Source organism: Centroberyx gerrardi, chromosome 22 (assembly GCF_048128805.1).
Source record: "Centroberyx gerrardi isolate f3 chromosome 22, fCenGer3.hap1.cur.20231027, whole genome shotgun sequence".
NCBI classification, from domain to species: Eukaryota; Metazoa; Chordata; class Actinopteri; order Beryciformes; family Berycidae; genus Centroberyx; species Centroberyx gerrardi.
Window position 1 is genome coordinate 19,161,019 of NC_136018.1, and position 26,776 is coordinate 19,187,794.

Genomic DNA, 26,776 nt, shown 5'->3' on the forward strand with positions numbered 1-26,776 from the left:
AAGGAAGTCACACATTTTATTGGAAAGTGTCAGAGAGGATGTACCCGCCACAATGAAGTATGCAAAGTAGATCAAATAATGAGGTTTGCGGTGAATATGTTTCGCTACAATGGAGCGAAGCCTATCCATACTTTTTTTTAATCTGCCGCACCGTAATTCAAAAGTATCCGTCCAAAATCATATTTCCTCCGAATTACAATTGGCGGGGCGCAAATCGGACTCGCCTTTCTACCCGCAGATTAAAAGCGGCGTCGAGACCAGCGGGTGAAAGACTGAGCTCCCTGAATGAAGTAGCAATAAAAGTCCTATCTGCGCTGTGCAATGGAACACAGCGAGTTATCTGACATGCATTTGGAAAAGTGCATTGATGCTCAGATGGATACGGCCGGCGAGGCTAATGCACGTTTCACTGCAATGGTAAGGCATTTCAATAAGGTTAGTGACTTTTGCGGTACATGCTACTTCAAATCTGACTCTATTGATGGTAGAAATAGTAAAGTGTGTAGTTTGAAGCGTACTTTGGGGTAAGTCATATATATCTATGTACACTGAGCTACATCTACACAGCATCGCCACCACATTGTCACAAAAGGACATTCAAATAATTTCTACGGGATTTACAGCACGGAAATAAGTTATTAAACATCTGGAGATCAAAAACTACAGCATGACTTCATGGTTGTGATATTGCACGAGTGGAACGAACGAAGAGTGTCCTTGGAAGCCGGTCAAGCCCAGTTCTAGACAAGGTACAGTAACCTCAAACTGAGATTCAGTGTGTATTTCAAGTCATGTTCACTCATTTCCGGCTAAGAAATGGGCTTCGCTCTGCGGACCGGAAGAGGAGCGGCGGGGTTATTGCTTCTGTTTGGATCGAGAGCGCACTTCATCGACAGAAAAGCGCCAACTACAACAAAAGGTGCAAGAGGTCGTACGAGGCTAAGGTTACAACGCAGAGTGTAAAGACTGTAAGTTCATATAGACAGGCTCTGACTGAAGCACAGAAATAACCAGTAACCAAGACCACATCATGATACACGTTCACCTCATGATGACACACTACAGCAACACAGGGCCTGGAGTTGGCAAGGTTGGCGAGTTGCCAAGGAAATATGGGTGGAGAGTATGGCTAAAAATAGTGACATCGAAAACAGCAACATTATATTATGATTATGTTGGACATACCGTGTTTACAGACCTCTAAAGGATTCGTGAACAACAGAAATGTGGTTGCTTTCCCGTTACTGCGACGTTCGCGACACTTTGCATGCGGACAGAACGACACGACAGAGTAACAGCATGTAATGAAGACCGACTGTAAACATGTAAACATGGAACAAGGCAGAGTTACGGCATCACGAGTTTGACAAAAACACAGAGGCTGGCTGTGAGTCGAAAGGATCAGAAGGTGACAGGCGAGGACTTGATCTGTGAAAACGTCCGGACAAGGATGGCAGATCCCACGTGAAATAACGTCTTAAGACAACTGAACGGTGGTGGCAAGACAACCGACCTGGCAACCCGCCCGCCGCGCAGGCCTGGAAGTGATATGTTTCGTACTATGGTAAGGAATATTCCAAGTGTGACCGAAAAGGAGAAAACGTCTCACAGAACCACAGCGTCTTTGCTAGACGGCGACACTCAGCGACTAGCAACCGACCGCACCACAGGTCACTTATATCAGGCCACGAGATAATATATGCACAAGTTCTATATATCGTATTCTACACACGTACTCGCCCTTATATAATTGTTCTCTCACAACGTTACAGGTAACACTCGCGAACCGAGTTGATCTACATGCAGAGAAACCGATCAGCAGTAACCAAACGACAGTGATATGAATAGCAGCCAATGACTTTGGAGCCAAACAGACGATGTTTTTTACATAGAAATCTAGGAACGAATGTCTCATCCTAACGATCCATGCTAAACAGGTGGAGGGGTCAAACACAGAAGATCAGCTCTAAGGCCTCGTACACACTCGCGCTTTCAAGCTTTAGAACCATTTCAGTAACTTAACGCCGGCAAATCCAACACGTCCAGGGGCTGCAGACGGGGATGGGACGATATGCTTATCTCACGACACGATTCAATACGCGATATGGGCTTCATGATTCGATACAATGTAATAAATAAAAGTTCAGTGACAACAAAGTCTGACTGTGTAGACTTATGTTTAATTCTGAGCCACACATCTTTCTAGCGATGGCATTGGCTCGCTAGAATGTAAACAATTTAAAAATGTCATTACAAAACGCAAATAACATTTCTAATGGAGAGCTTGTGAAATTGTGACGGTCAAGTCGTCTCATTTGTGATTACTACAGCAGAATAAGATGGAGCTAATATCCCACGTATTGTCACATTTTTGTATCGCGATGTATTGAATTTCGATATATCGTCCCGTCCCTACTTGCAGAGAAAATTCACTTTGAACCGCCAAGGACCTGCTTTTGGAAACGTTTCAAAAACCGCTGCAGGGTTTTAGCTGCACATGTGCACAAAGAATGAGTTTTGAAATGTTATCCGCTCATGTCGGGCAGACTCGTGTGGACTGCGTGAAAACAAAGTCTCACCTCTGAAAGAAGAAATCAATCTGGTGAGTTTTCTTCAATTGCGACACTTATTCTTATGATAGCTGCTGGTTTTCACATGCGCCAGTATGTACGAGGTCATAGATTACAGTGTCTACGTGAACCGTATATACATGGAGAGTTTGTGGTGAGTGTCCACCGTTTCGCTGTGTGTTTCTGTTTGCTTGCCATTCTTCGTGTGTGTGTGTGTGTGTGTGTGTGTGCGTGCGCATGTGTGAGTGTGTGTGCCTCGGTGGCATCATTTCTCCTGCAGCAGGGCGGGGATGTTGATGTTCCAGCCGATGGCCTGTCGGTCGAAGCCGCAGGTGAACAGGTTGCACGACTGGTTCTCCTCGTTCCACGCAGAGCAACACACCATGCGCCTGTGGCCCTGGACACACACACACACACACACACACACGTATATATATAAAATTCAGTATTTCAGAATTTTTTGGTTTTGATCAGCTTAGTGCAGGATATTGTGGGAAAAATCACCTCTTATTCAGACGTACATATCTTCTCTCTCTCACCATCCTCCCCATCTTTCCATCACACACACACACACACACACACACACACACACAAACTCCTTCCCATCCACCTTTCCCCTCTCCCTACCATTCTGTTGCTGCGTGGCAGTCTGGCCAGCCTCACTCCGCTCATGTCAAACAGTCGGACTTGTCGATTGTCGTGTGGAAGAGCGATGATCCTCTGGTTGGCGGAGACACTTATCCTGAAAGATCAGATCGGTGTGACACTTTGAATCGGGGCTCGTTGTGTGTGAGGACGGCCGCGCTGACTTGCAGTTTGTCAAAGGATGTGAAAGTGCACTTTCACACGAGGTTGTAAAGTGATATTTTTGTCATTTTGCAAACATGCTCCGGTGTTGAAAGTTCTCCTCCTGAACAACTGCAGCCTCGGTGTGTAATCTGTGTCGCTTTTCAATGGTTTGGTGGCAGCAGCTAAAGCATGGCCGACACTATAAATGGAAATTCCAGTATTCTATGTGGAATTATTCAACATGGAAATTAGAGGGATATTTCAAGCGCTAATTCAGTGTGCCGCAACATTTTCATTTTTCAAGCGTGCACAACTGCACATGCATAAACAGTCCAGCGCTGACATCAGCTGCCCCTGCAATCTGTATTCACTACCGCCATTCAGGCTGTTTTCAGAAAATTGTGGGGGGGGAATTATTGATAAGAGGATAATTACTGACAATTGTAAAGAGGCAGAATTTCAGTAGAGCGAATGTGGACACATGAAATACTGCTTCAACATCAACATGCAGCAACCTACAAACCACAAGACACCGAACCTGTATTTTTCGACATGCTCTCGTCCAATCACCTCGCTCCCTTCCCCTACCTGTTGACGGCCGAGTCGGTGCGGATGGTTGCTATGGGCGACCTCATGTTCTTCAAATCCCACACCTTGACCGTGCGGTCGTCGCTCCCCGAAACCACGTTGTCGCCCACCGTGAACACTGCCGACGTCACCGTGCTGCAGAGGGTGGACACACACACACACACACACACACACACAGAGGGTGGACACACACACACACACACACACACACAGAGAGAGAGAGGAGTGTTATTATGCATAGAACCCACAAATACTGAGATACAGTAGCTATAAAAAGTATTTGCCTCCCTTGACTTTTTGGAACTGGAATCAAAAGTCTGCCATATTTAACACAGGTATTCACTACATACTAAATCCCATTAAAGTGTATTGAAGAGACCTAGTATGAAATCTCCTAGCAAGGAAGGTAAAATTAAAGCAATTTTGAGGGGAAAACGTGCTCAAAAACTCTTACTGTTGCCTAAAGCTGAAGGATGAATAATATATGTTATGAAACGTTTTTTGCCAGTGCAACAATTTAGCCCAAGTGAGTAAAAGGGGGAATACTTTTGCAAACTACATTTCTCTGTTTTATACTTGCAATATTTTTTTTGAATTGCTGTTCCACTTTGATACCAAAAAAAACAAAACTAAAAGATTTTAGATCAAAAATCCAACATAAATGTATTTTTTAACATATTTTGTAGCACAAGAAAATGTACAAAAAGTCAAAAGTGGGTGAATACTTATGTATAGCCACTATAATCTCTCTCTTTTTACTCTCTCTCTCTCTCTCACAGATAGTGTTATAACTCATGTCTCAAAGGTGAGATATAGATCTACACATACGTCACAAAGATATGTTAGTCTATGTACTTTGACACTGCTGGAACCCACAGGGGCTGCATCAGGTGCCGCGAGTTAAAACAGTCTGATTCTTCATTTAAAACGAGCCATATGTGATGTGAATGAGTGAAGATGTCACATTTCCTCCGGGGAAAAGATGGGTAGGCAGTATCACACTCATGCTGTGTTCACGTCACATGGGAATAATGACTTGTCGGAGCAGCTTGATGGCTAAAAGAAGCCGGTTGTTCACAGGTTCAAACTCGTTTGAGCCGTGTAGACGCCATGAATGAAGTTTTTCCGGTTTTGGTAGCTCATTATCAGCTTTTTCACATTTAACACACATGCACTTAGTGAGCATGTGAGTTCATGTTTTACAGTAAATCCAACACTGCAATGTCAACCACAAAATGCAAAAAGTAGTTGTATCCTATCATGGCATTTTAAGAGTTGCGAATTTCATTTCTTTGTTGGCAACATCAGAATTCAGGAGGTCTAAGCCATATTCAGTGTTCTAATAACCTGGCTAAACTCTTATGCCGGTGATGGGAAACCTGGATAAGGTACTTGGGACATGTAAACATGTTATTCCATTTACCGTTTTTCACAGTCCACACAAGATACATTTTGCACAACGTCATGGGTAGTTACTCAGTCAAAATATTATTGGTAAACCTTAGTAACTCCAGGCCCCCTCACTTCTGGAGAGAAGATGAAACTGAATTCTGTCTCTGTGTTGAAAGACATTAATCTTCTCAATTGTTTGGTTGGGGGACGGCATCATAGTGCTGAGAAATTTATTTCAGGTGATATGCTGAGTTTCCACAGACAACTGAGCAAGTCAGGTCGTTCTGGAGATTACCTTATGGAGCTAAGAATCAACAATGTACAAGTGGTTCAGATCCACTTCAAGTGTAGTTGTAACTAGCTTAATTTGCTAGCTAAATCACTGACAGGAGAACACAGACAGGATATTTGACAGTAGGTTATTACAGGCGCATTTAAACAGACCTACCAGAATATCAGTCTGTACCTGTGTGCATGTAAAGCCTGGTTAGCCTGGGAATGCTAATATTAGCAACAGGTGGCTAGCATTCACTAGACCCCTGAGATAGGCATTGAGGTAGAAACTGGAATTTATGCCCCCAAACAGGACATATACAAATATTGTTATACTTGAGTCTTATGCACTAGTCACTTTACAGTACTATACTCTCATGCACTGCGTAATCCCTGCTGATTAATATCTTAATACTGTGATTCGACTATGCTGAAGTACTTGAATTACAATCACTTTTACTATTACCGTTTATATTGCAATACTTCCAATTCCAATTAATTCCAATTATGATTACGTGCGTCATGAAGCAAGTTTTTTGGGCACTACAGGGAGGAACGTCTATAAAGTTGAATTGAACTGAACTGAATTATTCTACATGGCGGCTAAATAGAATTGGTATCCTTAGGGGTAACTGGCCACAGGGGAAAAGGTGAACAGTATTGGGGTGAGATGTGAAGTCACCTCTCTCCTCAAGGGGTCAAGAGAAACGGCTGAAGGAAGGAAAAAGAGAGAGAGAAAGAATGATCGAGAGAGCGAGAGACAGAGACGGCGGAAATGCCCTCCTCAGCGTCTCTCTCTCCCGTCATCCAGCTAGCCGTGATGCGGCGCTCCCTCTGACAGCACTTAGGTCAGGCCTAGCCATTCATTTAATAGACCTTTAATATTTCCAATCTATTATGTCAGTCGCCCATGTGAGGTTTTTTTTTCTGCCACCCGCTATTCCTGTTTTTTCATGGAGGGAAGCTGTGGAAAGAAGCTGGATGAGATTTCCGTCACCCCCCCCCCCCCCCCCCCCCCCCAACACACACACACAGCCGTCGTCGGGGGTTAGCTGTACTTGCCAGGCCTGGCTCCCCCTTAATTCAAATTGACATGGTATTAAGGGCTAATTAGGGGACTAAACTTTGTCGTATTAGAGAGGCTGAAGCTCAAGGAAACCGCTGTATCGTTACAGGCACCTTCTGACATTGTGGGATACAGCCCACCTGGGAATACCTGGGAGAGGGAGGGAGGGAGGGAGAGTGAGAGCGAGAGAGAGGGGAAGTGTGTGTGTGGAGAGAGGGGCACGACGCAAGGTAATGGATTAAAAGGTTGATTAAGGTTAAAGGTTTTTTAGAATGGCCATGTGGAGGGAGGACAGTATTCAGTGCTATTCAACAGCGTCTCTGGAGCATCTCTGACAACCAAGGTCGAGACTCCTTGCTATAGAAGACTAGAGGAGTCGGGGTGAAAGAGAGAGAGAGACAGAAAGAAAGAAAGATGGAGAGAGGGAATCATGGCACCTCTCGGCAGTCAGAGAAGCTAAGGAGAGGCGAACGCGTCCTTAACCTAAAGCCTTAAGGCCTGTTAAGGTGCCATACTAGAGGTCAAACTATTTCTCTCTCCTGTCTGAAACAGCATTTCACACTCCTTCACACTACATTTCCCAACTGGCTCTCATTTCTTTACCTACCACTTCTCTATCGTACATAAATCTGCTAGTTAAACTGGAATATTTGTTACATCTCTGTACACCTCTTGCCTGCGCCCTGCGGCTTTGACCCTTGCACTCCTCACTACTGACTCCTTTTAACGTTGCAGATGCATGAATTTAAGCTTCAAAGAAAACTACTGATGCACTCATTGTAAGTCGCTCTGGATAAGAGCGTAAGCCAAATGCCTAAAGATGTAAAAAACGTAAATGAAACAATTTCAGGTGCAGACGGCAAAGAGGTTTCAGAGAGCTCCCGTTATTTTGCCACGCAGCGGCAAAACTGACAGTCGCGGAGAACCTGGTAAGTGCTGGTGTATCCCTCCAGAGACAGGGTGTCAAATCTGCATACAAAGACACTCACACACACACACACTCTCTCTCTCACACTCGCACACAGACACACAAACATGCATTTCTATCAACTGCGATCAAATGCCTCCGAATGGCGTCGACGGCGGGAGAGACAAACGCGACATGGCATCCCGTTTGTAGAGCAAGTCCGCTGTCACTTCTCGTTTGCTCTCCGCCGTTTGTTAGCTCACGTGCGGTTGTCATTACGCCGCAATTACGGACGAGAGGAGGGGGTGGGGGTGGGGGGTGGAGCGGGCTGGGGTGGGGCGGGGGGGTGTGCTGCACTTTTGCCTGCCGCGGCACGCTGTCAGGGAGCGTTAGCTGTAATTGCCGGTGAAGACGGTGCAAACGAGAGGCTCTCTCTCCCTTCCAGCTCTCCTCCTAAATCATTCACACCCTCCTCTCCTCTCTTCCCCCCCCCCCCCCCAGGTGAGGAGGGATGGACAGATTACGTCGTTTATGCCACGTCGTTATGATAGATTGGAGATTCTGGAAGACGATCAAACCAGAAGAACGGCAACTTGCTATTGTTCTAGGATATGGTGGAATCCAACAATCTTCATACATGGGGAAAGCATAGCTATCTTGAATCGACAGTGTGTGTGTGTATGTGTGTGTGTGTTGATGGGACCTCCACCAGTGGGGTCTCCAGTCCCTGCCAGGCAATGTGTGTGTCTCATTCATCTTCATCTTGCGGTGTAGGCCAAGCGTTGCCCTCTAACACACACACACACACACACAGAGTCTATGGTATTCCCCCGACTTCTCCAATCATTCCCCCTGACCCATCCACCCTTTTCCTATTTTCTCTTCACACACACACACACACACACACACACACACACACACACACACATTTTGTTATGTCCACATATAAGAAGAGACAGGGACAAAAAAATACACACATGCGCACCCTCCACACTACATGCCAATAACAGCAGACACTGAACAATATCTTGGGTGCTACATTGATGTAAAACAATGTATTTACCGCAGAAAACATTTAACATCTGTCTGCATTAACAACATGCAAAATTCCATGACTTTTCATAACTAAGTGCTTCCATGACCTGAAAACTGGGAGAACAGTCTGGTGTCTACTGCAGCTGTGTAGAACCGGTCACACAATGTATAAGCCAGCTGAAAACCACATTCTAATGCAATAAATGTGTGAAACAAGTTGTAAAATACATTCTGCTATATTCCTGTAAAGTGACACATTTGTAAAATTCCCTGATATTCCCTGACTTTCCCAGACTATTCATCAAATTCCCGGACTTTCCTTGTCTGGAACACACCTCTCTCCAGGATATCAGAAATGCTTCGGTAAGTCGGTTTCACTTCAACCCTCGAGGTTTGTACTCACAGACTCTAACATCAAACTGAAAGGCCTCTCTGTGGGTAGATCATTACCACGCTAAGACATACAGAAGCAAAGCGCTGGATACGCTCTCAAAAGCCTCCTCGAAATGCCGGAATAGGTAGGGTGGGGCGGGATGGGTAGCGTGCGTTCTCAAAAAAGAAGCGCGCCATGTCTGACGCTAGACATGTGACGCACGCTGCCATTCTCCCTGCTTCATTCATTTCCGCGAGTCGCTCAATAGCGCGCGAAAAAACGGTCGCGCTCCTTGAAAAAGACCTGAGCGATGACACAGTGGCAGATGGCTCAATAAAATGGCGAGCCGCTTTCGAGCGTCTTGGAGAGTTTCAAGTGGCAGCACTACACTTACATAAGACTGACTGAAGCTAAAGAGAAATGGCTTAGTTGATAAAGAAAAAAAAAAAACAGACTTCCTATCTTTTTTTTCGTCTGACAGGAGAGGTTTGGGGTATTGTTCCATTTGCCTGAGACTCTGCGTTGGTGTGTGTTCATGGAAGGTCATGAACTTTTGTGCTAACAGGTATCGACACCCAATCAGGGAGGAGGGAAGGACGCGAGGAAGGAGGGAAGGAAAGGAGGAGGGAAGGCTGTCGTTCACTGCGAAACGGCAGTGCTTAATCTCATTACGCCGATTGTCTATGGGAGAGAATTAGAGTGGGATCTGTAGGAATTATACATGTTGGGGTCGCACATAATGAGCGCTACGTAATCCCCCCACTCGCAATCAAAGGCTGCCAGGGAGCACCAGCCAGCCGGCACACACATGGGGAGACACACACACACGCACACACACTTCTTCCGCCTTTAAACGAGCGCTGCCATTGAAATCCACAGACAAGCCTGACAGTCGTCGTTTTGAAATGAGCGACTCCAATTGAGCCTTAACAGCGAGCGAAGTGCCAAATTACACAGAGTGGGGGGATTAACGCAGAAACGGACAGATAAACGAGCAGGAGAGCGAGGGAGAGAGAGAGAGAGGTGGAAAAACAAAGAGAGGGAGAGAGAGAGAGAGAGAGCGAGAGAGAGGAAAGAAGAGCAAACCGTCGAAGTGAGGAGAAGCGCTCAATAATGAATGAGAGGCAAGTGGAGGATTTGGCTTAGAGCAACAGGGTCTGTAAATTAATGTGGCACTGTAAAAAGGAAAAAGGGAAAAAAAAAAAAAAGCGGAAAGTGCTGGAGAAATTCACACAGGGGAAGTGAGGTGTTATAGCACCATCGTGTGGAGGAAGAGTGCAGCACCTAGCCTGTCAATAAACAACATGTCAGTCAAACTGTACAGCGGAGTGATGGAGGTATACTATAGGTATACTAGCAGTATTACTAGTGTGTGTGTGGGTGTGTGTGTGTGCGACTGACTCAGTGTGTCCCTGGAAGACGTTGACGGAGTGGATGGACGGGTCTCTGAAGTCCCACAGTCTGAAGGTGGTGTCTCTGGACGAGGTGACCACCAGCCGCTGGGTGGGGTGGGTGCAGCAGTGGGTCAGCTCCTGGTCATGGCCTGCGTGCGCGCACACACACACACACACACACACACACACACACAATATTGATCATGACCAACTCAATGCTAATGGCTATCATTGGCTGTGTCCTGTACCTCTGTGTATATGTGTGGATGCATAAGATGAGATGGAACTTAAATGAATAAACATATAGAGCAAATGGAGGGTATTAAAGGAACAATTCACCCCAAAATGAAAATTCTGTCATTATCTACTCCCATGTCAGTCGAAACTCGTACGAACTTCAATGGAGTTTCCACTGACATGTTCATTTTGGGGTGAACTGTTCCTTTAACCTACAATTACAACACAAGAACATGTTAATAAATAAATAAATGAAATAAATGTAAAGTATGAAAATACACAAATTACAGCATGTATGCAGGGTGTGCAAAATACAGCAGTAGAACATAGACAAAGACAAATGAATGAAAAATATGTATGATATTAAAATCCACAAAAAATGTGAAATATATACAGCATGAAAATAAATGTAACAAATGGGAATATGGGAAAATGGGAATATGTTATACCGTATTGTGCCATATTATGTAGGTCTGCTGCATGTGTATGGTTGTGTGAGCCTGCATGCTTACCAGTGAGTGTGTGAACCAGTTCGGACGTCTCCACCTCGTACAGGTTGGCGGCGCGGTCCCAGGAGGCCGTCACCACCTGGCGGCCTCCCACCAACCAATCCGCCGCGATCACCACGCCCTGGTGGCTCTTCAGCGTCGCCGTGGCGACCCGGACGGTGGGCACCTCGAAGGGCCCCTCCCCGTCCACCTCCCCTTCCTCTCTGTCCGACGAGTCCTGGTCGTCGTCGCACGGCGCCTACGGGTGCACAGAGGAGGACATGCAATAGTTCGGTCAGAGTCAAATTATATAGAATAGAAAACCAGTGACAGCTTGGTTCTGGTTTTGGTTTAGTGTATTTGCGCTATATGGGTCTCTGAGGCTGATACCGATACCAGAAGAAATTCATACATAGGCATCAACTAACCCTATTTATATTTGTCTAAGCAAATTTCAAGCATTTAAGCATAATTTATTCATTCACACTCATTCTGACGAAAATGTTGCATTAGAATCAGTTTGGGTTAAAGACAACCAGTGTTGCGCTGCATCATGTCCATCACATCATAGCTGGACAACACTGACTGACCAATATCAAATTTTTAATAACAGGCCAATATCAGCCTAATATAACATAAAGTCAATATATCAGTCTAAGCCTAATTTGTACATACAAATGATAAAAACACATAAAGGAGAGAGAAGAAAAACACAACACTAATTGTGCAGGTGAGAAACAGAAACTCACTGCAACATTGTTCTCAAAAGAGAAAAAAAAAAACTGACAAAACAAAACAAAACCTGAATAACAAAATTCAACAAGGAGGTCTAACATAATTAATTAACACATAAGGGGAATAAGTTCAATTAAAGTAGACCTGAAACAGAAAATGAATTTACTGGGAAGGTGAGAGTGTGAAAGTGAATAGGGGGGGGGGTGAGGAAGTGAGAGAGAATGTGTTGATGAGAGAAAACTTCCAGAAGTTAACTTTAGTTAATTAAAGTTAGTTTGAAGATTGGCTGACTGACTGGATGAAGAGGAGGTCTGTAAAGACAGGGTTCCCATTGTGGCCCTGATGTAAATTTCCATGACTTTTACATGACTTCCCATTACTAAATCAGAGTGCTTCCATGAACTAAAAACAGAATTCCTTCCTGTTTTGTCACTGCTGTTTTTCAAAATTGATAAACAGTCTGGTTTCCACTCCATCTAATGCAATGAATGTGTCAGACAAGTTATAGAATACATTCTGCAGTATTCCTGAAACCCATTTGCAAAATTCCCTGATATTCCCTGACTTCCGCTGTCTGGAATACACTTCTCCAAAGTCCAGGATATTCCAGGATCTTCCAGGAATCCCATGACCAGTGGGAACCCCGGGAACAGGACAGTGGGAAGTGTTACTCACACTGACATCTGGTGGTGGCTGGGGGGCAGGAAGCTGCACCATGTAGCGCCAGATGTGGGCCGTCTGGTCCCCAGAGGCTGTGGACACACACACACACACACACACACACACACACACACATATAAACTCACACTGTGCTGACATCATTGCTTGAGAGACAATAGAGGGAGAAGGATGATGGTCAAAAAGTCATGAGAGAATTAACATAGTGACACATACAGTATGTATATCAACACAGCAAAACTCAAAATACACACACACACACACGTACCTGTGAGGGCCATCTGCTCCGTGGGGTGGAACTTGATGGAGTTGACTGTGTGTGAGAGAATATTCCTCATCAAGACATCTTCCTTTATCCAACAATCATCTACAAACTAATTTCTATCATTATACAAAGTGTGAATGTATAGATATATTTTTTATTATATACTTTGAAATGTTTGCACAATTGAAGATACAATAAAGTCAAGGAAGGATTTTTAGGAATGAGGTCCCAGGTCTCTTACCCGATCCTGCATGTCCAGCATACCTCAGCAGACATTTCCCAGTCTCTATGCTCCACAGCAGAGCTGAGTGGTCTGCAAGGGGAGAACAAAGGCTCACCTCCATGTAGTCATTCATATCATTTAAGACAACATGCTTTTATCAGCTGAGGATTTTATAGGAATGGTTGATTAAAGGTGCTACCTGTAGCATTTTAACGTCAATAAATCATTACCACATACATTTTGACACATTAGTAGAATTACTGTAAACAAACCAGACCATCACTGAGAAGACTGGCAGCCTCTACCGGCTTCTACTCTGCATTTTATATTGTGTGCCACCGGGTCGATTTGGAGGGAAATCTGCTGTAATGATTGCCTTAGAGCACAAAACAGGAAGAGGGAGCTTTCCTTCTAGATCAAATAGAGCTAAAGTTTTCAGGGTTTCTAGCAATAGCAGATGGTGGAAGGAGTGAAAGGCCGATGGATAAATCACTTCCAACATGTTTATCCTCTTCAGGGAAGCCAAAGAGAAAACCTTTAATTGAAGAAGCAAAGATCCTCTTTGCAACCAGAACTAAAAGGGTTTATGGTAAATGTGGTCTTAATTTTGATAAACACTGGCTGGCAATACTACTGGAATGCGATAGAGGCTACCAATCATCTAGACTACAGTCTCATTTGTTTTCAGTAATTACACCAAGGTATGACAATTAATTTGACAATGATACATTGATGGAAATGCACCTTTAGTCTTGACTAATTATTCACATTAAAAAATCACTAAATGGCCTGTTGGCTGTGTAGAACAATGCAGCGGTTGATTTAAACGGTAAATCCGGTGCGCTGGTGTACCTGCGGAGGCGGTGCCCAGGACCACCGGCTGAGTCCGGGTGATGCTCAGGTCCCAGATCCCGTCCCGGTGGCCCACGTACTCCTTCAGCAGCTGGCACAGTGCCCGGGAGCCTGTGGTGGCTTTGAAACTAGACACAATCTGGACAGGGAGGGAAGAGGAGAGGGAGAGAAAGAATAATAGAAAGAGGAGAAATAGAAAGAGAGATAAGAATTCTTCCTCCCGCTGAACTAAGGCCAAACCAAACACAGTGTCACTAAAATTAGAACCCAGCTAAAATTAAAGTAACTAGAGGTGCACCAATACCAGTCTTTCCAGAACTGATAAAAGTAGAGTACTTAGTTAAATCAGCCGATATGAGTACTGATCCAAGTATTACTCAATTTACAGCCATTCATATTCATGCCACCTGATATTGCCCTATTATGAAACAGGTACAGGAGCAAGTGCATCAATTGGGTTTATGTTTGACAAATAATAATAAAAAAAAACAAAGTTGGCTACATAACATAGGCTAGAGGATATAGCTTCTCATTTTTTTTCCACTAGTCAAACACAGTTTATTGTTAGACTCTCAAAAACAGTTTAAGAATAGGTTAGCAGATAAGGAACAGTGTGGCAGATAGGGAACGCTGCCTCCCACACTTCATTTGCAGATTCGTGTGGGAGCTGGATCGGCACCAAACCCTAATAAAGATACTGTTGGTGCACCTCTTAAAAAGAAAACCCACTAAATAGTCTATTTACACATGGCCTTTTAGTGGCTGTAGGCTACCAGATGAACTATGCTGGGAGAGAGAGTAAACTGTGGTTCTATCTGTCACGATGCAGGCATCAGTACATTTGAGAGGACCGTCGCCAGGCCGGCCTGTAATGTACATGCTGCTGCGTGCTGAAGGCTAACCAAAGCAGAAGGCTACAGCTATTTGTCATTAGATGCAGCAGCAAAGCATCTAGGTTCACTTGTGTCAGAATGTGTTAATGTACGCTCTCATTCTGTCGGGGGGAGTTTACGGTCAAAGTGCCAACAGTCTTATTTGTTGCCTGTGATTAGAACACAATGAGCAACTACATGTAACCACATGACAAGGTAATCAGGGAATATAGTTAGTGCGGGTCGTTTGCATTAGTGCCGAGTCACTTCAGTCTCGTCAAAATTAGTTTTTGGTCATGTATCGCAGCCAGATGATAGGTTAGCTGTATATTATAGCTAGTTTCGTCAGGAGGTTAATCTGAGAAGTCCTCCCTTGATCCCTTGGGTCCTCTTTCCTAACTTCCAACTCATAAGGAATACACCAAAAGGTTTGCGTATTCCTTTAAGGAGTGGTAAAAATCACAAGCCTTTCACCCCAAATCACTTTAGAGAGGGTGTAGAGCAGAGAGGAGAGCAGGAGTCAAGGTCAGACTTCAGCGAAGAAACTCAGCCCACTGCCGTCTCCCGTCACACTTGGTGACAAGCGGAGCGTTGAGGAAGTTACCCATGAATCTCCACCCCACAACTCCCACGAGGCCACGCTGAAGTTGCGAGGTCCGCCTACTTTGCCGTGGAAAGTGTACAAGCGCTATATCGGCAAGAGATTGAAAGGGAAGAGGTCATTTTTATTTTTAAATCCACCAGAATACGTGGTAAACGCTGACGACCACACATTATAGAGTTTAACCTCTTTGTCTGATGTGCTGTGCTTTGAGTTGAGTGGGAATTTATCATGAAATGTCTGTATGAACTGTGTGAATATTCATTTTCTGAATCTAAAAATTTGTATTCCTTGTCCGTAAACCCTGTAGGCTCAAAATCTTATTCTACAAATGCATTATTACTTTAAACAATTAAACAATGTAGACTAAAAATGAGAAACCTATACTCAAAAAATTGATTGTTAAATGTTTCTATTGATTGCCCACTCTTTATATATCATGACCCTTGATGAAGAGGAAAAGCCAGTCTTCCCTCCCCTCACTGAGTAACAAAGGGGCTTTTGATAGTCTGTAATCATTACCCCAGGCCTAAATCCAAACTGTTCAAAAATGTACATAGATGTGTAATCTTATTAGCTCTATAGAGTGTGTTTACATCGCTAATGGCAGTTACCTTGCTGGTGGAGGCTTTGTAAGTTGTCTTCAGCTTCTGTGAGAGTTGACTGGTGCTGTGGCTGGCTGTGTGGCGGAGAGACAAAGAGGAATGAGTGAAATTCACCAGTGTCGACCTCATTGGTTTTACTGCCGCAGCTAGTAATGGCCTAATAAAGTGGCACGGCTTTTAACCAGATACACCTCACAATGCAAAGCCTTGTGGTTTATTTCTAGTTGTTAGTTACTGCCTAAATGGCTGCTTGCAGTGGAGATGCTGCCATGTGGACAGCAGGGATGAAGGGTATCACAGTTAGGTAATATGAGAATGGAAACATGCTTGGACACTTGGTGTTTGTCTTGTGTAATCTACATCAAGGTGTATTCTGCCTCTAGATAAATTTATGTTACCTTCTTACCCCCGTCACTGGGCTTTCCGTCACCTCCAAGTGCAAGCAACTGATAGACCTTTTTCCCAAGGTGGCCATTTTGAACATGGTAGGAAACTCTACTCGGAAGAGCAAGTACAGCCCGGCTATGTCCTACTGTTGTGTACCAAGATGCACATCATACAAACGTCAGAAATCTGACAAGCATTTATCATTTTGCACATTGCCCGCTGAAAAAAGTATTAGAAACAAATGGATTTCAAGAATCCAGAGGGATACAGGTTCACATTTTAATGTAATATATTTGGCCAATATATTCTGGCCAGCTACCAGAAACTAGCCTAGGTAGCTAGCTAGTAACTAACTAGCACCACCAGCTAACTTCCCTGATAAATTCAAGCAGTCATTGTAGTTGTTGTTCCCAAGATTGCTAATTTGGTAACTGTTAGGTCTATCTGAAGTCCTCATTCGTAACGCTAGTTTAAATATATATGACAATCTCCCAGGTAGAGTTTCCCCCCTGAATGTTCAGAATGGCTGCCATGGGGAATAAGGCCTACCGACATTTAAATCATCACATAAACCCCATCAATATTTGCTATTTGAATTTCAAGAGAAGCAAGGTTCTCTTGTTAAATGTTTTGCAGTACATAGCAGACTCCTGTGTAGAAAGATTGGATACTAGACCTTTTGTTTTCAGTGCTCCCTTGGTCGGGTCTCCTCCCTCAATAGTCTGTCCATCTCCTGTCAGACGCTCGTTCAGAGAATCGATTTCCCGGCGCACTGTAATGTTAGCACAGTGACAGGGCCTTAGTAGACAAACACCGCTTACACTCTGAAACCATTTGGCTAGCCTGAAAGTCAATCAACACCTGGGAGTCAATGAAGTGAGGTATGTGCCTGAGAAAATAAAAGTCTGAAGGGGTTAATATGAGAGGGAGTTGATCATCTAAAAACAGAACTCTTTGCTACTGAATGGAAGGAACTCATAAACCAGGATTTCAATGTTGCACTGCATTTGCATTCCATGTATTTGGGTCATAACTTTAAAAAGAAGGGTTTCTTATGATACCCCTAATAGATTTCTACTGCATTATCAGTCACTCACATTCTAGGTTCTCAATGTAGAGGTTTTCAAACTCGCGCTCAATCTGGCCGAACAGGTCAAGGAGATTGTTCCGTAAGGACAGGGGCAGCTTGGAGTCCTGCACAAACACAAAGAGAAAACAGAACAAAGCTTTGATAAACTCTATGGCAAGCTGCCACATAGGCCTGCAACTCATCTATCATCAGGAGAAAGAGGAAGCCATTTTTATCCCCTCCCCATTGCCTTCAAGTGGTGTATTCTCTCTCAATTAGTAAGAGGTAAGAATTGATAGCCATTAGTTCTTATGTGACCTGCCTGGTAAAATAAAAAGAATCAGAAATTTTACAAAAACATTTACTTGCACACCATTTTCAAATATGATCAGACCTGAAAATACTGTTGTTGATGTAAGGGAATACAATTTTACAACAGTGACAATAAGTACCTAATATAATGTCTTATGTCTTTGGCTTAGTCACACAATACATACAGTGCAATACACACCAGGACCACAAGCCAAAATAGTTACGCTCTATTTGACGAAGCATCTTAGCTGTAGCAACCAACAGAAATCTCTTGTTAAACAGAGTGCATATGTGTATATACACACACACTCCCACACATTCACACACACAAACCACACTACCTTATCTAATGTACGCAAGGCCCCATTTACATTTTAAGTGTGAATACTCGGCTACAGTTTGTGCTGTGAAGCTACCACTGTACATTGTGAGCTACAGTATGTTTGTAACACAGACTAGAACTACAGACTACAAGATTAACACAATGCTAACTACACTATAGCCAAGATCCAACCAGCCAAACTCTACATTTCAACTGACTTACCTCCATAGTGAACTGTTACCAGTTGACCACCAGACTACACAGCATGCAAAGAGAAGTAAAGGCTGCCATGAAAACAATGGATTCAAAAGCCTGGGTTTGACAGCTCGCCTTGAGAGCTGCTGTCCATTTCTCTAGCGACCTGAAACACGAGGAAACCAAATACTTGACTGTCAGCCTGTCTTCTGGCGCCCGTTCAAGAGCGAGAGTGTGTCACGGTGACGTTAACCGCCTCTCCGTTCTGTCAGTGCCACATGTAAACACACGTTGCAAAAAAAACACAAAAAAAAAACAGGCAATTAGCAAACAACAGCCCACCCTTATTCATTTAAAGCCGCTCAGTCGTGGCCCTTAAGTCTATAGCGCTCTATGGCTAACGTGCATAATGACAGCATTGAGAGAGTGGGAGAAAACCCTACCGGATGTGAACTATACAGTGTGTGTGCGTGCGTGCATGTGTGCCTAGCGTGTGTAGAACTTGTGCTGGTGTGTGTGTGTGTGTGTGTGTGTGTGTGTGGGGGGGGGGGGGGGGGGGGTAGCCTAATGCACATATAATGAGCCAACAGGTCTTGGCAATGGATAAAGAGGCCCAGTGAAAAGACTAATCAGACGTGGACAAGCAGCCCATATTAAAACTTGATGAGACAACAGGCCAGTGCCAGTGCTGAGCTCTTGTTTTAGTGTCTGATAAGTCAAGGACACCGTTCAGCAAGAGAAAGTGAACGGTAAAGGACTTGCTATAGCCAAAACACCAAATCCACAGCCAAAATCACCTGTTCTATTTCAAACAAACAAACCAAAAAACACCTCTTTCTCCGCCTTTTTCGTTCAACCAGCTTCCATGACAGAAATACACGATACAATCCAAAACACTTGCTAGCTCTTATTCACTCACACACCCCCTTGTGTAGCTTTTCTCACAGAGGACTCTAACAGGGTCACTTTGCAGCCAACTCCCAAAAGTTAACAGCCAGGATGTTCTTGATCAAACAGTAAAGAGCTTTTATTATCTCCAGGGTAAAGAGGCCGGACAGTTGGCTACAGTTGGCTATATGTGCGCTTATCAAAGAGCTCTTAGTCTCCTCTCTGGAAGAAACAAATCGATTGTAGCTGCAATTTAAATACCTGTTTGGAAACGGTTAATCACTAACTTGATGGTACCAGTCAGTGGCATTCAAAAATCCACAGTAGATTCCTTTGTTTTAACACAAAAATAAATAAATAACCAGTGTGCACATCCACATCAGCCAATTCATGAAGGCTTACTAGTACATTAGATATTAACACTTTTAAACCAAAATAAGTTCCTATAATAATCTATAAAGAACACTAACATTTTCCCTGGGGGAAGTACATCTCATAAACACACTGTAGCGTGGGAGCTGAGTGGAGTGTGGATGTTGCAACACCAGGCAGAAAATAAAAGCTATGCTGCTCAACCGGCTGGTACTGTACTCTCTCTTTCCTTGACTGGCAGAAACCAGCCTCCCACCACCACAGAATACAATCAAAATGCTAATCAACAGAGAATATCCTCCTGCCTCGGTGCATGTTGTTTGTGAGCCGATGCACAAGAAGCTCCATGGGTCACGCCTATATGTCAGCACAATTAGGTTTATTACTAGCGGTGTGTTTACCAAAATGTTAGTCTGCAACTGTCTACTCTATGCATGATATTTCATGTCTTTGTCTTTCATGTTTACCTGAACTGTCCGTGCTGGTGTGTATGTGTGTGTGTGTGCATGATTGATCTCTGTGGATCTCCCTCACCTGTCCCTCCAGCATGTCTCCTCTGTGGGTGCCGGGTGGCCTCTCCTCGGTGCTGTTGGTGCGCCGTATGGACAGGCTGTGGGCCTTGCGCTTCTGCTTGGGGTGACGGGCAGCCGAAGCAGAGCCGCTGCTGCTTCCGCCCTCCACGGGCATCCCTCCTCCCTCCTCGGTGGCCCTGCCCCTGCTCACCTCCTACCTGAGAGGCCGGCTGGATAAACAAAGGCCAGGCTGCTTGTTTGGTTGGTTGGCGGGGGGGTTGGGTCAGTTTGGTCGGTTAACAACACCTGCCTGCATGTGAAAAGGAAGTTCAGTTCATGTTTACAGTCAATTTCAGGACTGCTCAGGGTAAAGGGTAGACATGTCTGCACAGTACAGATCAGGATTGATAAAGACGGACCTATTAATGGAGACTGGACTGGTTAATAGTGCTTGTTATGGCAGCATCTAGCCCCAATATGTGCCGTTTTCTTGTATGGAGAAAACATTACTCCAAACTCCATTCAGAAATCTGATAATTGAATGCTGCCTTGCTTATCAGCAAAAGTATAGACCTGGTAGAACATAACTTAAGAGCTTTTACAAATCATTAAGAGACACTGGTAAATTCGGGATGCAAGTGATCCACCAAGCAAGCAGCACTTTTGACAGGTGAACCAGTTCTGAAACTTGACATTCTATTGAAATACAGTAAGTGCTGCTTGGTGGATCATGTATACGCCGAATTTACCGGTGGCTAATAACGATTCGTAAAAGGTCTTAAGTCATGTTCTACGCATGTATGTGACCTTACGTTTGATGATAAGCAAGGCAGCATTAAATTGCCAGATTTTTTTTATGGAGCTAGCTTCACGTTCTCTCCATACAAAGAGAACGACACGTATCGGTGCTATGCAGGTTCTTGCCATCATTACCACCCAAGCCTTAGTGCTATCCGCCATAGCTAAGCAGCTGGACTAGGAATGACAACAAAATTTACAAGCAAAAGACTGAAAAATAAAGGATGTCATGCGCCCTAACACACCTGAAATAGCTAATTATCTACAACTAGCTTAACACTAGCTAACACTGATAAGCTAGTTTGCAAGGTTAAGATTTGACGTTGCTTTCATAACCTGTATCCTGTTACCGATATAATTATGTTACATACGAAAGTAGACATCCACTCAAGTGACCCTCCAGTAATTTCAAATTTAGCACGGAGGTGTAGAAACGAAATTAGCTGGCCGTGGCAGGCTAGCAGAGGACTAGCTGCCACAACATCACCTTCCCTGCGGCACCTCGCAACTTTCACCACACAGCAGCTCAGCAACAATATGGATGGGGTTAGTTGGCCTGGCTCGAGACTAGTTACATGATGGAAACCAAGGTATTTATGATTTTTCAACGTGTTTGTGAATGTATGAGTTTCACATTGCCGGGTGACACCACGCTCAACTCCAGCAAGTATCAAATTTTTAATCCTATTTTTGACACATCAGTTATTTTTCTAGTGCACCGACTTTCCGCATCACGTGGACTGTGTTTGCACTGTGTCAGCCAATGGGGTGTCACGCCGCGGCCTCGGGAGCCAATGAGAAGCTGGAACGTAAGAAGTGGGAAGTGGAGACTAGGAGGATCGTCAACTGAGGGTGTTCCTCTCTGAAAAAATCGTCGTAAACAAAAGTAAAAACGAGTCAAAGGAAGTCGTTTATCTACCTGAAAGACCAAAAGTCATTTGTAAGTAATCGGAGATTGTATCGGTTTCTCTGTAGATTGTGTTCGTGGCTGGCAATGTGTGCATTAAGTCCATTCGGGCTTGTCAGAGGCTGGGGTGGTGCAGGTGGTGCAGTGGTCTGATGGCGTGGTGACAGGGTCGGTGTTTGGGGTAAAAGACGGAGTGGATTATACTGGAACGGAATAATACGACATCTATTCATTTCCAGTGACTTTCATTCATTGTTTTTGATAAATTATGAGAACATTTTTGAGAAAATTCACATCAAGGGAGCATTCAGGACCAATGTTCCCTCTAATAATACATTATCTGTCCACTTGATCCACTTGTTCCCAGAAATATAGTTGATATGAGCTGGTCAGATGCAGAGACTTTGACACAGTTTAGGTTTGAATGAAGAATTTAAAAAAATAAACCTAAAGAAAATAGTGGTTAAATGTGATGTAGCCTCTGGGAGAGTTATAGCTCGCAGCCACAGTGAAAGTTTGCACCTATTTGAGTTTAATAAGCTTGGAAGCTTAATTCAAATTCTGTGGTTGCATGTATTTGCATGCTGTTTGGCTGCACCACGCAATCTGTGCTGACACAGACCTCCAGACTGCTTTAAAAAACACCCAAACTCTGTTTTACTGTGAAGATTATGAAGCACACCATCTCAAATATTCATATGGAACAGAGGAACTAAATTGTCTGTTAATCCAGGCAGGGTTTGTTGACAGGTGAAGTGGAGTTATATCTTCTGAATAATGTACTGTAGTATGATCTCTTATGGTGCTTGGCTTGTGCACACAGCCTGCTGGAGCATATACATGATTAAAGTCTGACATCCATAAGACAAACAACCATAAATCTCTCATATTTTCAGAAAAGGATCTTCCCAGGCCTTCCTCAGTGTAATCAGTAGTGGAGCTGACTGGGCGTGATCCACTCCGGCTTTTACCAACACCTACATCTTCAACCTGTGTGATTGGTTTTCTATTTTGGTCAGGCGATGGTGCGGGCTTTGTGGGCGGTGCTCCGGATGGTGTCCTGCGAGGGCCCCGCTTTGTTGAAATCAAACGTACCTAGGACAGTGAGTGCTGCAGCTGCAAGGTTCCCACCATCCCACACACCCACTTCTGTCTGCTGCAGAAATATATCGAGGTAGGTCGCTGTAGGTTGTTTCCTCCTTTTTTAAACAGTCCAGTCGTGTGTTTTGAGGTGAAACAACAAAGTCAGAGTTAAGCCTGTTGATCCTAAGCTGTTGTGAGACCCACAGTCCCTGTCTGTTCTATTGATAGCTCTGCTAACGTTACAGCCTGTTTGTCTCCAACCCTGGTACATGTCTTGTATGGAGATAACGTCACGCCAAACTATTCAAAACTCTATTCAAAATCTGCTACGTTAACGTGGGTTTGTTTATCGGCTGAAATACACACTTCATACATTATGGCTCAAGACCTACTATGAATCGTAAGGAGCCACTTTTCAATTCGGCGTACATTTAATACAACATACATACAATGGCATACAACATGCAGTACTTAACGTTACTGTTTTCAACTTGTAAATTAGATTCTACAGTTTTTTCCCCACACATTTCTTCCACCAAAAACGCACCGTGTTGGGCGGTAGCACGCAATTTAAGCTAATTCTAGAAGTTGAATATTTATTAAAATATGTGCTGCTTAGTGGATTATGTATGCCGAATTGAAGAGTGTATCCTAACGACTTAAAAGCTCATAAGTTATGTTGAATGACGTGTGTACGTTTGCCGTTAAGCACGGCGTTATTAAATTGCCATATTTTAGTAGTGTTGTCAGTAGAAGAGAACGGCACGTACTAGGCTATGCTAGACAGCTTGCTACATATTAATTGGATGTGTTTCAGTCTGTCTCACCCATGTTCCACACAGCCTTGCTCTGCTGGACTAGTGTGTGAGACCACAAAGTCTATGAATAAAATACAACTGGATCAATATCAGTATCACTTACAATATCAACAAAACAAGGAGGATGTTCAAATGGAGCCAAAAGTACTCTATGTAGTTTGTCTGGTTGACTAACTGTTTGAAACCTTAACGTTTCTATTTGCGTCATGATATTTACAAAAGTAGTGTACAATTCCCGCTCTGTTCTGAAAACATGGTGCAACCTGCTCACTGACTGCACTGTACCCTAACCATCCGCTCTGTCCTCCGTGCAGCCAGGTGAGGAGGCTCCAGTGTGCGGCCAGAATGCCTGAAATAAATACAGACAACCTGGACGAGAAGCAGGTGCAGCTGCTGTCCGAGATGTGCATCCTCATCGACGAGAACGACCGCAAGGTTGGAGCGGACACCAAGAAGAACTGCCACCTCAACTCCAACATCGACAAAGGTGAGCCTGGTGCCGCCTGTTACCACGCACACATCTGTACTGCATGTATTACATAAGCGCTTACTATGTTGCTGTTTGTGCTGGCAGGTTTATTACACAGAGCCTTCAGCGTCTTCATTTTCAACAGCGAAAAGAAGCTGCTGTTACAACAGAGGTCTGACGCCAAGATCACTTTTCCAGGTGAGCAGCTAATCCTTTCACCTTTGGGTGTGACCCTTATCAGAAATACGTAACATATTAGCAGCATTAGTAAGCAATGTTTTTAAGCCGTCCCCTTTCTCGGTGTGTGTGTGTGTGTGTGTGTGTGTGTGTGTGTGTGTGTGTGTATGTGTGTGTGTGTGTGTGTGTGTGTGTGCAGGCTGTTTTACCAACACGTGCTGCAGTCACCCTTTACACACAGCCAGTGAGCTGGAGGAGGCAGATGCGATGGGAGTGAGGAGAGCGGCTCAGAGGAGACTCAAAGCTGAGCTCGGCATCCCCATGGAACAGGTATAATGTGTGTGTGTGTGTGTGTGTGTGTATTCATGTGATTGCATACATTTGCAGACTGATCCTACATTCTCTCCGCAGACCAAAATCCACATTTGAGCATTGAACCACTATCAAAGCGTTGTTAAAGTGGGGTCCCGGGACCAGCTGAGGTCCTTAGCTAAATGAGGATTAGTTTAATTTCACTATGATTGAATCCACTAGAAATGATCCCCATTACAGAATGAATGACTATTCTAATCATAGGCTTACAATTCAATATTAAATCAGCATCAGCAGTCTTCCCCTATGGGTCACTGGGACTAATTTTGATCAAATGGGCATCTGTCTTCATCTCTATCTTGATCCTCATGTGTGTCTATCTGGGGTCTGTGATATGAGCCCCTGTGTTATATAACATGTAGTTTGAACCAAGCAATCTGATTGGTCGATACGTTCCAACCACGCTGATTCCCCTAACCTTAGCTGACCATACTTTATCCAAAATGGACTTGGTTGCTCTGCTAACTCTTGTAACCAGTGAGCTAGTTAGTGATCTTTCTTGTTTTCTCCTGTTTTGTATTTTTATTTATGTCCAGACAGACATTCATTATCACTTTTCAGACAGTAGATATTACCTGCTGCTATTAGCTGATCTCTTCTTCCCTGTCGTCCCCCAGGTGACGCCAGATGAAATGACGTACCTCACAAGGATCCACTACAAGGCCCAGTCCGACGGCGTTTGGGGAGAGCACGAGATCGACTACATCCTCTTCATGCAGAAGGTAGCGCTGTTGTTGAAGTTAGGGGTTACCGTTTTTTTTTTTCATATCATATTGTCACCACATTTCTCTTCTCTCTCTGCTCGAAGGATGTGGAGGTGGACCCCGACCCCAACGAGATCCAGAGCCACTGCTACGTGACCAAGGAGGAGCTGAAGGAGATGCTGGAGAAGGCCAAGCGGCAGGAGCTGCTGATCACGCCCTGGTTCAGCCTCATCGCCGACACCTTCCTGTTCGAGTGGTGGGACAACCTGCACAGCCTCAAGCGCTTCACGGATCACGACCGCATCCACCGCATGTAACCGCAAACCTCCGAAACCATTTGTCCGTACTCACCCGGCACTTGGAAACCTCCTCGAAAATACTCAAAAGTAAATTGTTCACGTCGAGTTTTGTTATGGATTTCACGGTCGTTGCCGTCGAGGGAGGAGGATTTTTTTGAAGTGTAGGTTTTCTTACACTGAAGCTGCTATGAGGAGGGAGTAGAGAATGTGTTTTTACTGTTGCTAAACGCGGTTCACAGTAGCTTCGTAGCACTAAGAGCATCCATCAGCACAGTGGATGAGAGGCGATCCCAGTAGAGCTAGTTCAGTGTTTTGGGATCGATCACAGCTAGATAAGCAGTCAACTCTGAGAAGTTGCACACCGGATTTGCATTTTTGTTTGTAATTCCTGAACAGAAATGAAGACAATTGGGAGTTAAATATTCAACTCCCATCTTAAGTCTAACAATTTAAATTGAGTCATTTATTAGGCTCTTTACGGTAAAATGTAATGTTATTGTTGATATCTCCATGGAATGTATAGCCTATTTTTGTATAAAATCTTCAAGTGCCTGATTACAGGTCATTTAGGCTGAGATGAATGTTGGCTACCAGTAGTTATGATAACAACCTCCATCACACTGTATGATACTGTTGACACTGGCGGCAGTGAGGAAGCTGTTTCTTTGTAATCTTTTATGCAATAAAGATTTCAAAGTGTTAGATTGCTAGTGGATGGTTTTATTGCACATGTATCAGCTCATTCACTGTTGAAGCATTTATTCAAATAGAAAATGAGATTTCAGAAAAATGCTGTTCTGTTGACTGTCCAGAAGGTGGCAGCAGATGCCTGAAAATACTTCAAAATAAGAGTTGATCATTTCTGCACCCACCATGCAGTAGGTCAATCTGTCATTTGAAACAGTGTATCCTTATCCAAGTGCTAACAGAGTTCACTATGCATACATGGCTATATATAGAGAGATAGATGCATTGGTTGATATGGTACTTTCTTTAAATCAGAAGGCATTTCAAATGTCTGAGCAGCAACAAACACAATAGACACAATAACCAACAAACTACTGTCACAAAACATGATTCTCATCATGTGGACAGACAACCCTGGGCTTACACAGCGGCTGATGAAAAATGAAATGAAAATCAATTCTT

The 26,776-nt window shown here is 43.9% G+C and overlaps 2 protein-coding genes across 4 annotated transcripts; one reads left to right on the top strand and one right to left on the bottom strand.

Moving 5' to 3' along the window:
* Positions 1-21,899, bottom strand: LOC139909728 (WD repeat-containing protein 37-like). 3 transcript variants are annotated; one of them, XM_071896924.2, is made up of 14 exons: positions 21,718-21,899; positions 20,023-20,310; positions 17,428-17,524; positions 17,007-17,102; positions 15,953-16,017; positions 13,866-14,004; positions 13,032-13,103; positions 12,794-12,838; positions 12,523-12,599; positions 11,137-11,371; positions 10,395-10,536; positions 3,948-4,082; positions 3,198-3,312; positions 1-2,967 (listed from the first exon to the last, which is right to left on the bottom strand). In XM_071896924.2, exons 2-14 carry the CDS (start codon positions 20,173-20,175, stop codon positions 2,836-2,838), a joined length of 1,503 nt encoding a protein of 500 aa, XP_071753025.1. In that variant the 5' UTR covers positions 20,176-20,310; positions 21,718-21,899; the 3' UTR covers positions 1-2,835. The 3 variants fall into 3 exon arrangements, with proteins under 3 accessions (XP_071753025.1, XP_078147409.1, XP_071753026.1); XM_078291283.1 differs by lacking the exon at positions 21,718-21,899 and adding an exon at positions 21,170-21,465; XM_071896925.2 differs by lacking the exons at positions 20,023-20,310; positions 21,718-21,899 and adding an exon at positions 18,256-18,606.
* Positions 21,547-26,329, top strand: idi1 (isopentenyl-diphosphate delta isomerase 1). Its single transcript, XM_071896926.2, has 7 exons — positions 21,547-21,738; positions 22,725-22,879; positions 23,921-24,093; positions 24,181-24,273; positions 24,452-24,582; positions 25,242-25,346; positions 25,433-26,329. The coding sequence occupies exons 2-7, from the start codon at positions 22,728-22,730 to the stop codon at positions 25,643-25,645; spliced, it is 867 nt and encodes a 288-aa protein (XP_071753027.1). The 5' UTR covers positions 21,547-21,738; positions 22,725-22,727; the 3' UTR covers positions 25,646-26,329.
* The last annotated feature ends 447 nt before the right edge of the window (positions 26,330-26,776 follow it).

What these genes read in the sequence shown, in the direction of transcription:
- idi1 (XM_071896926.2), top strand. Translation starts at nt 22,728, where the DNA reads ATGGTGCGGGCTTTGTGGGCGGTGCTCCGGATGGTGTCCTGCGAGGGC. An exon ending in CAACTCCAACATCGACAAAG is followed by an intron (nt 24,094 to 24,180) that starts GTGAGCCTGGTG and finishes TTGTGCTGGCAG; the next exon opens with GTTTATTACACAGAGCCTTC. An exon ending in ACATCCTCTTCATGCAGAAG is followed by an intron (nt 25,347 to 25,432) that starts GTAGCGCTGTTG and finishes CTCTGCTCGAAG; the next exon opens with GATGTGGAGGTGGACCCCGA.
- LOC139909728 (XM_071896924.2), bottom strand. Translation starts at nt 20,175, where the DNA reads ATGCCCGTGGAGGGCGGAAGCAGCAGCGGCTCTGCTTCGGCTGCCCGT. An exon ending in GGGAGCACTGAAAACAAAAG is followed by an intron (nt 16,018 to 17,006) that starts GTCTAGTATCCA and finishes TCCGCCACACAG; the next exon opens with CCAGCCACAGCACCAGTCAA. An exon ending in CCTGGGCACCGCCTCCGCAG is followed by an intron (nt 13,104 to 13,865) that starts GTACACCAGCGC and finishes CTCCCCTTGCAG; the next exon opens with ACCACTCAGCTCTGCTGTGG.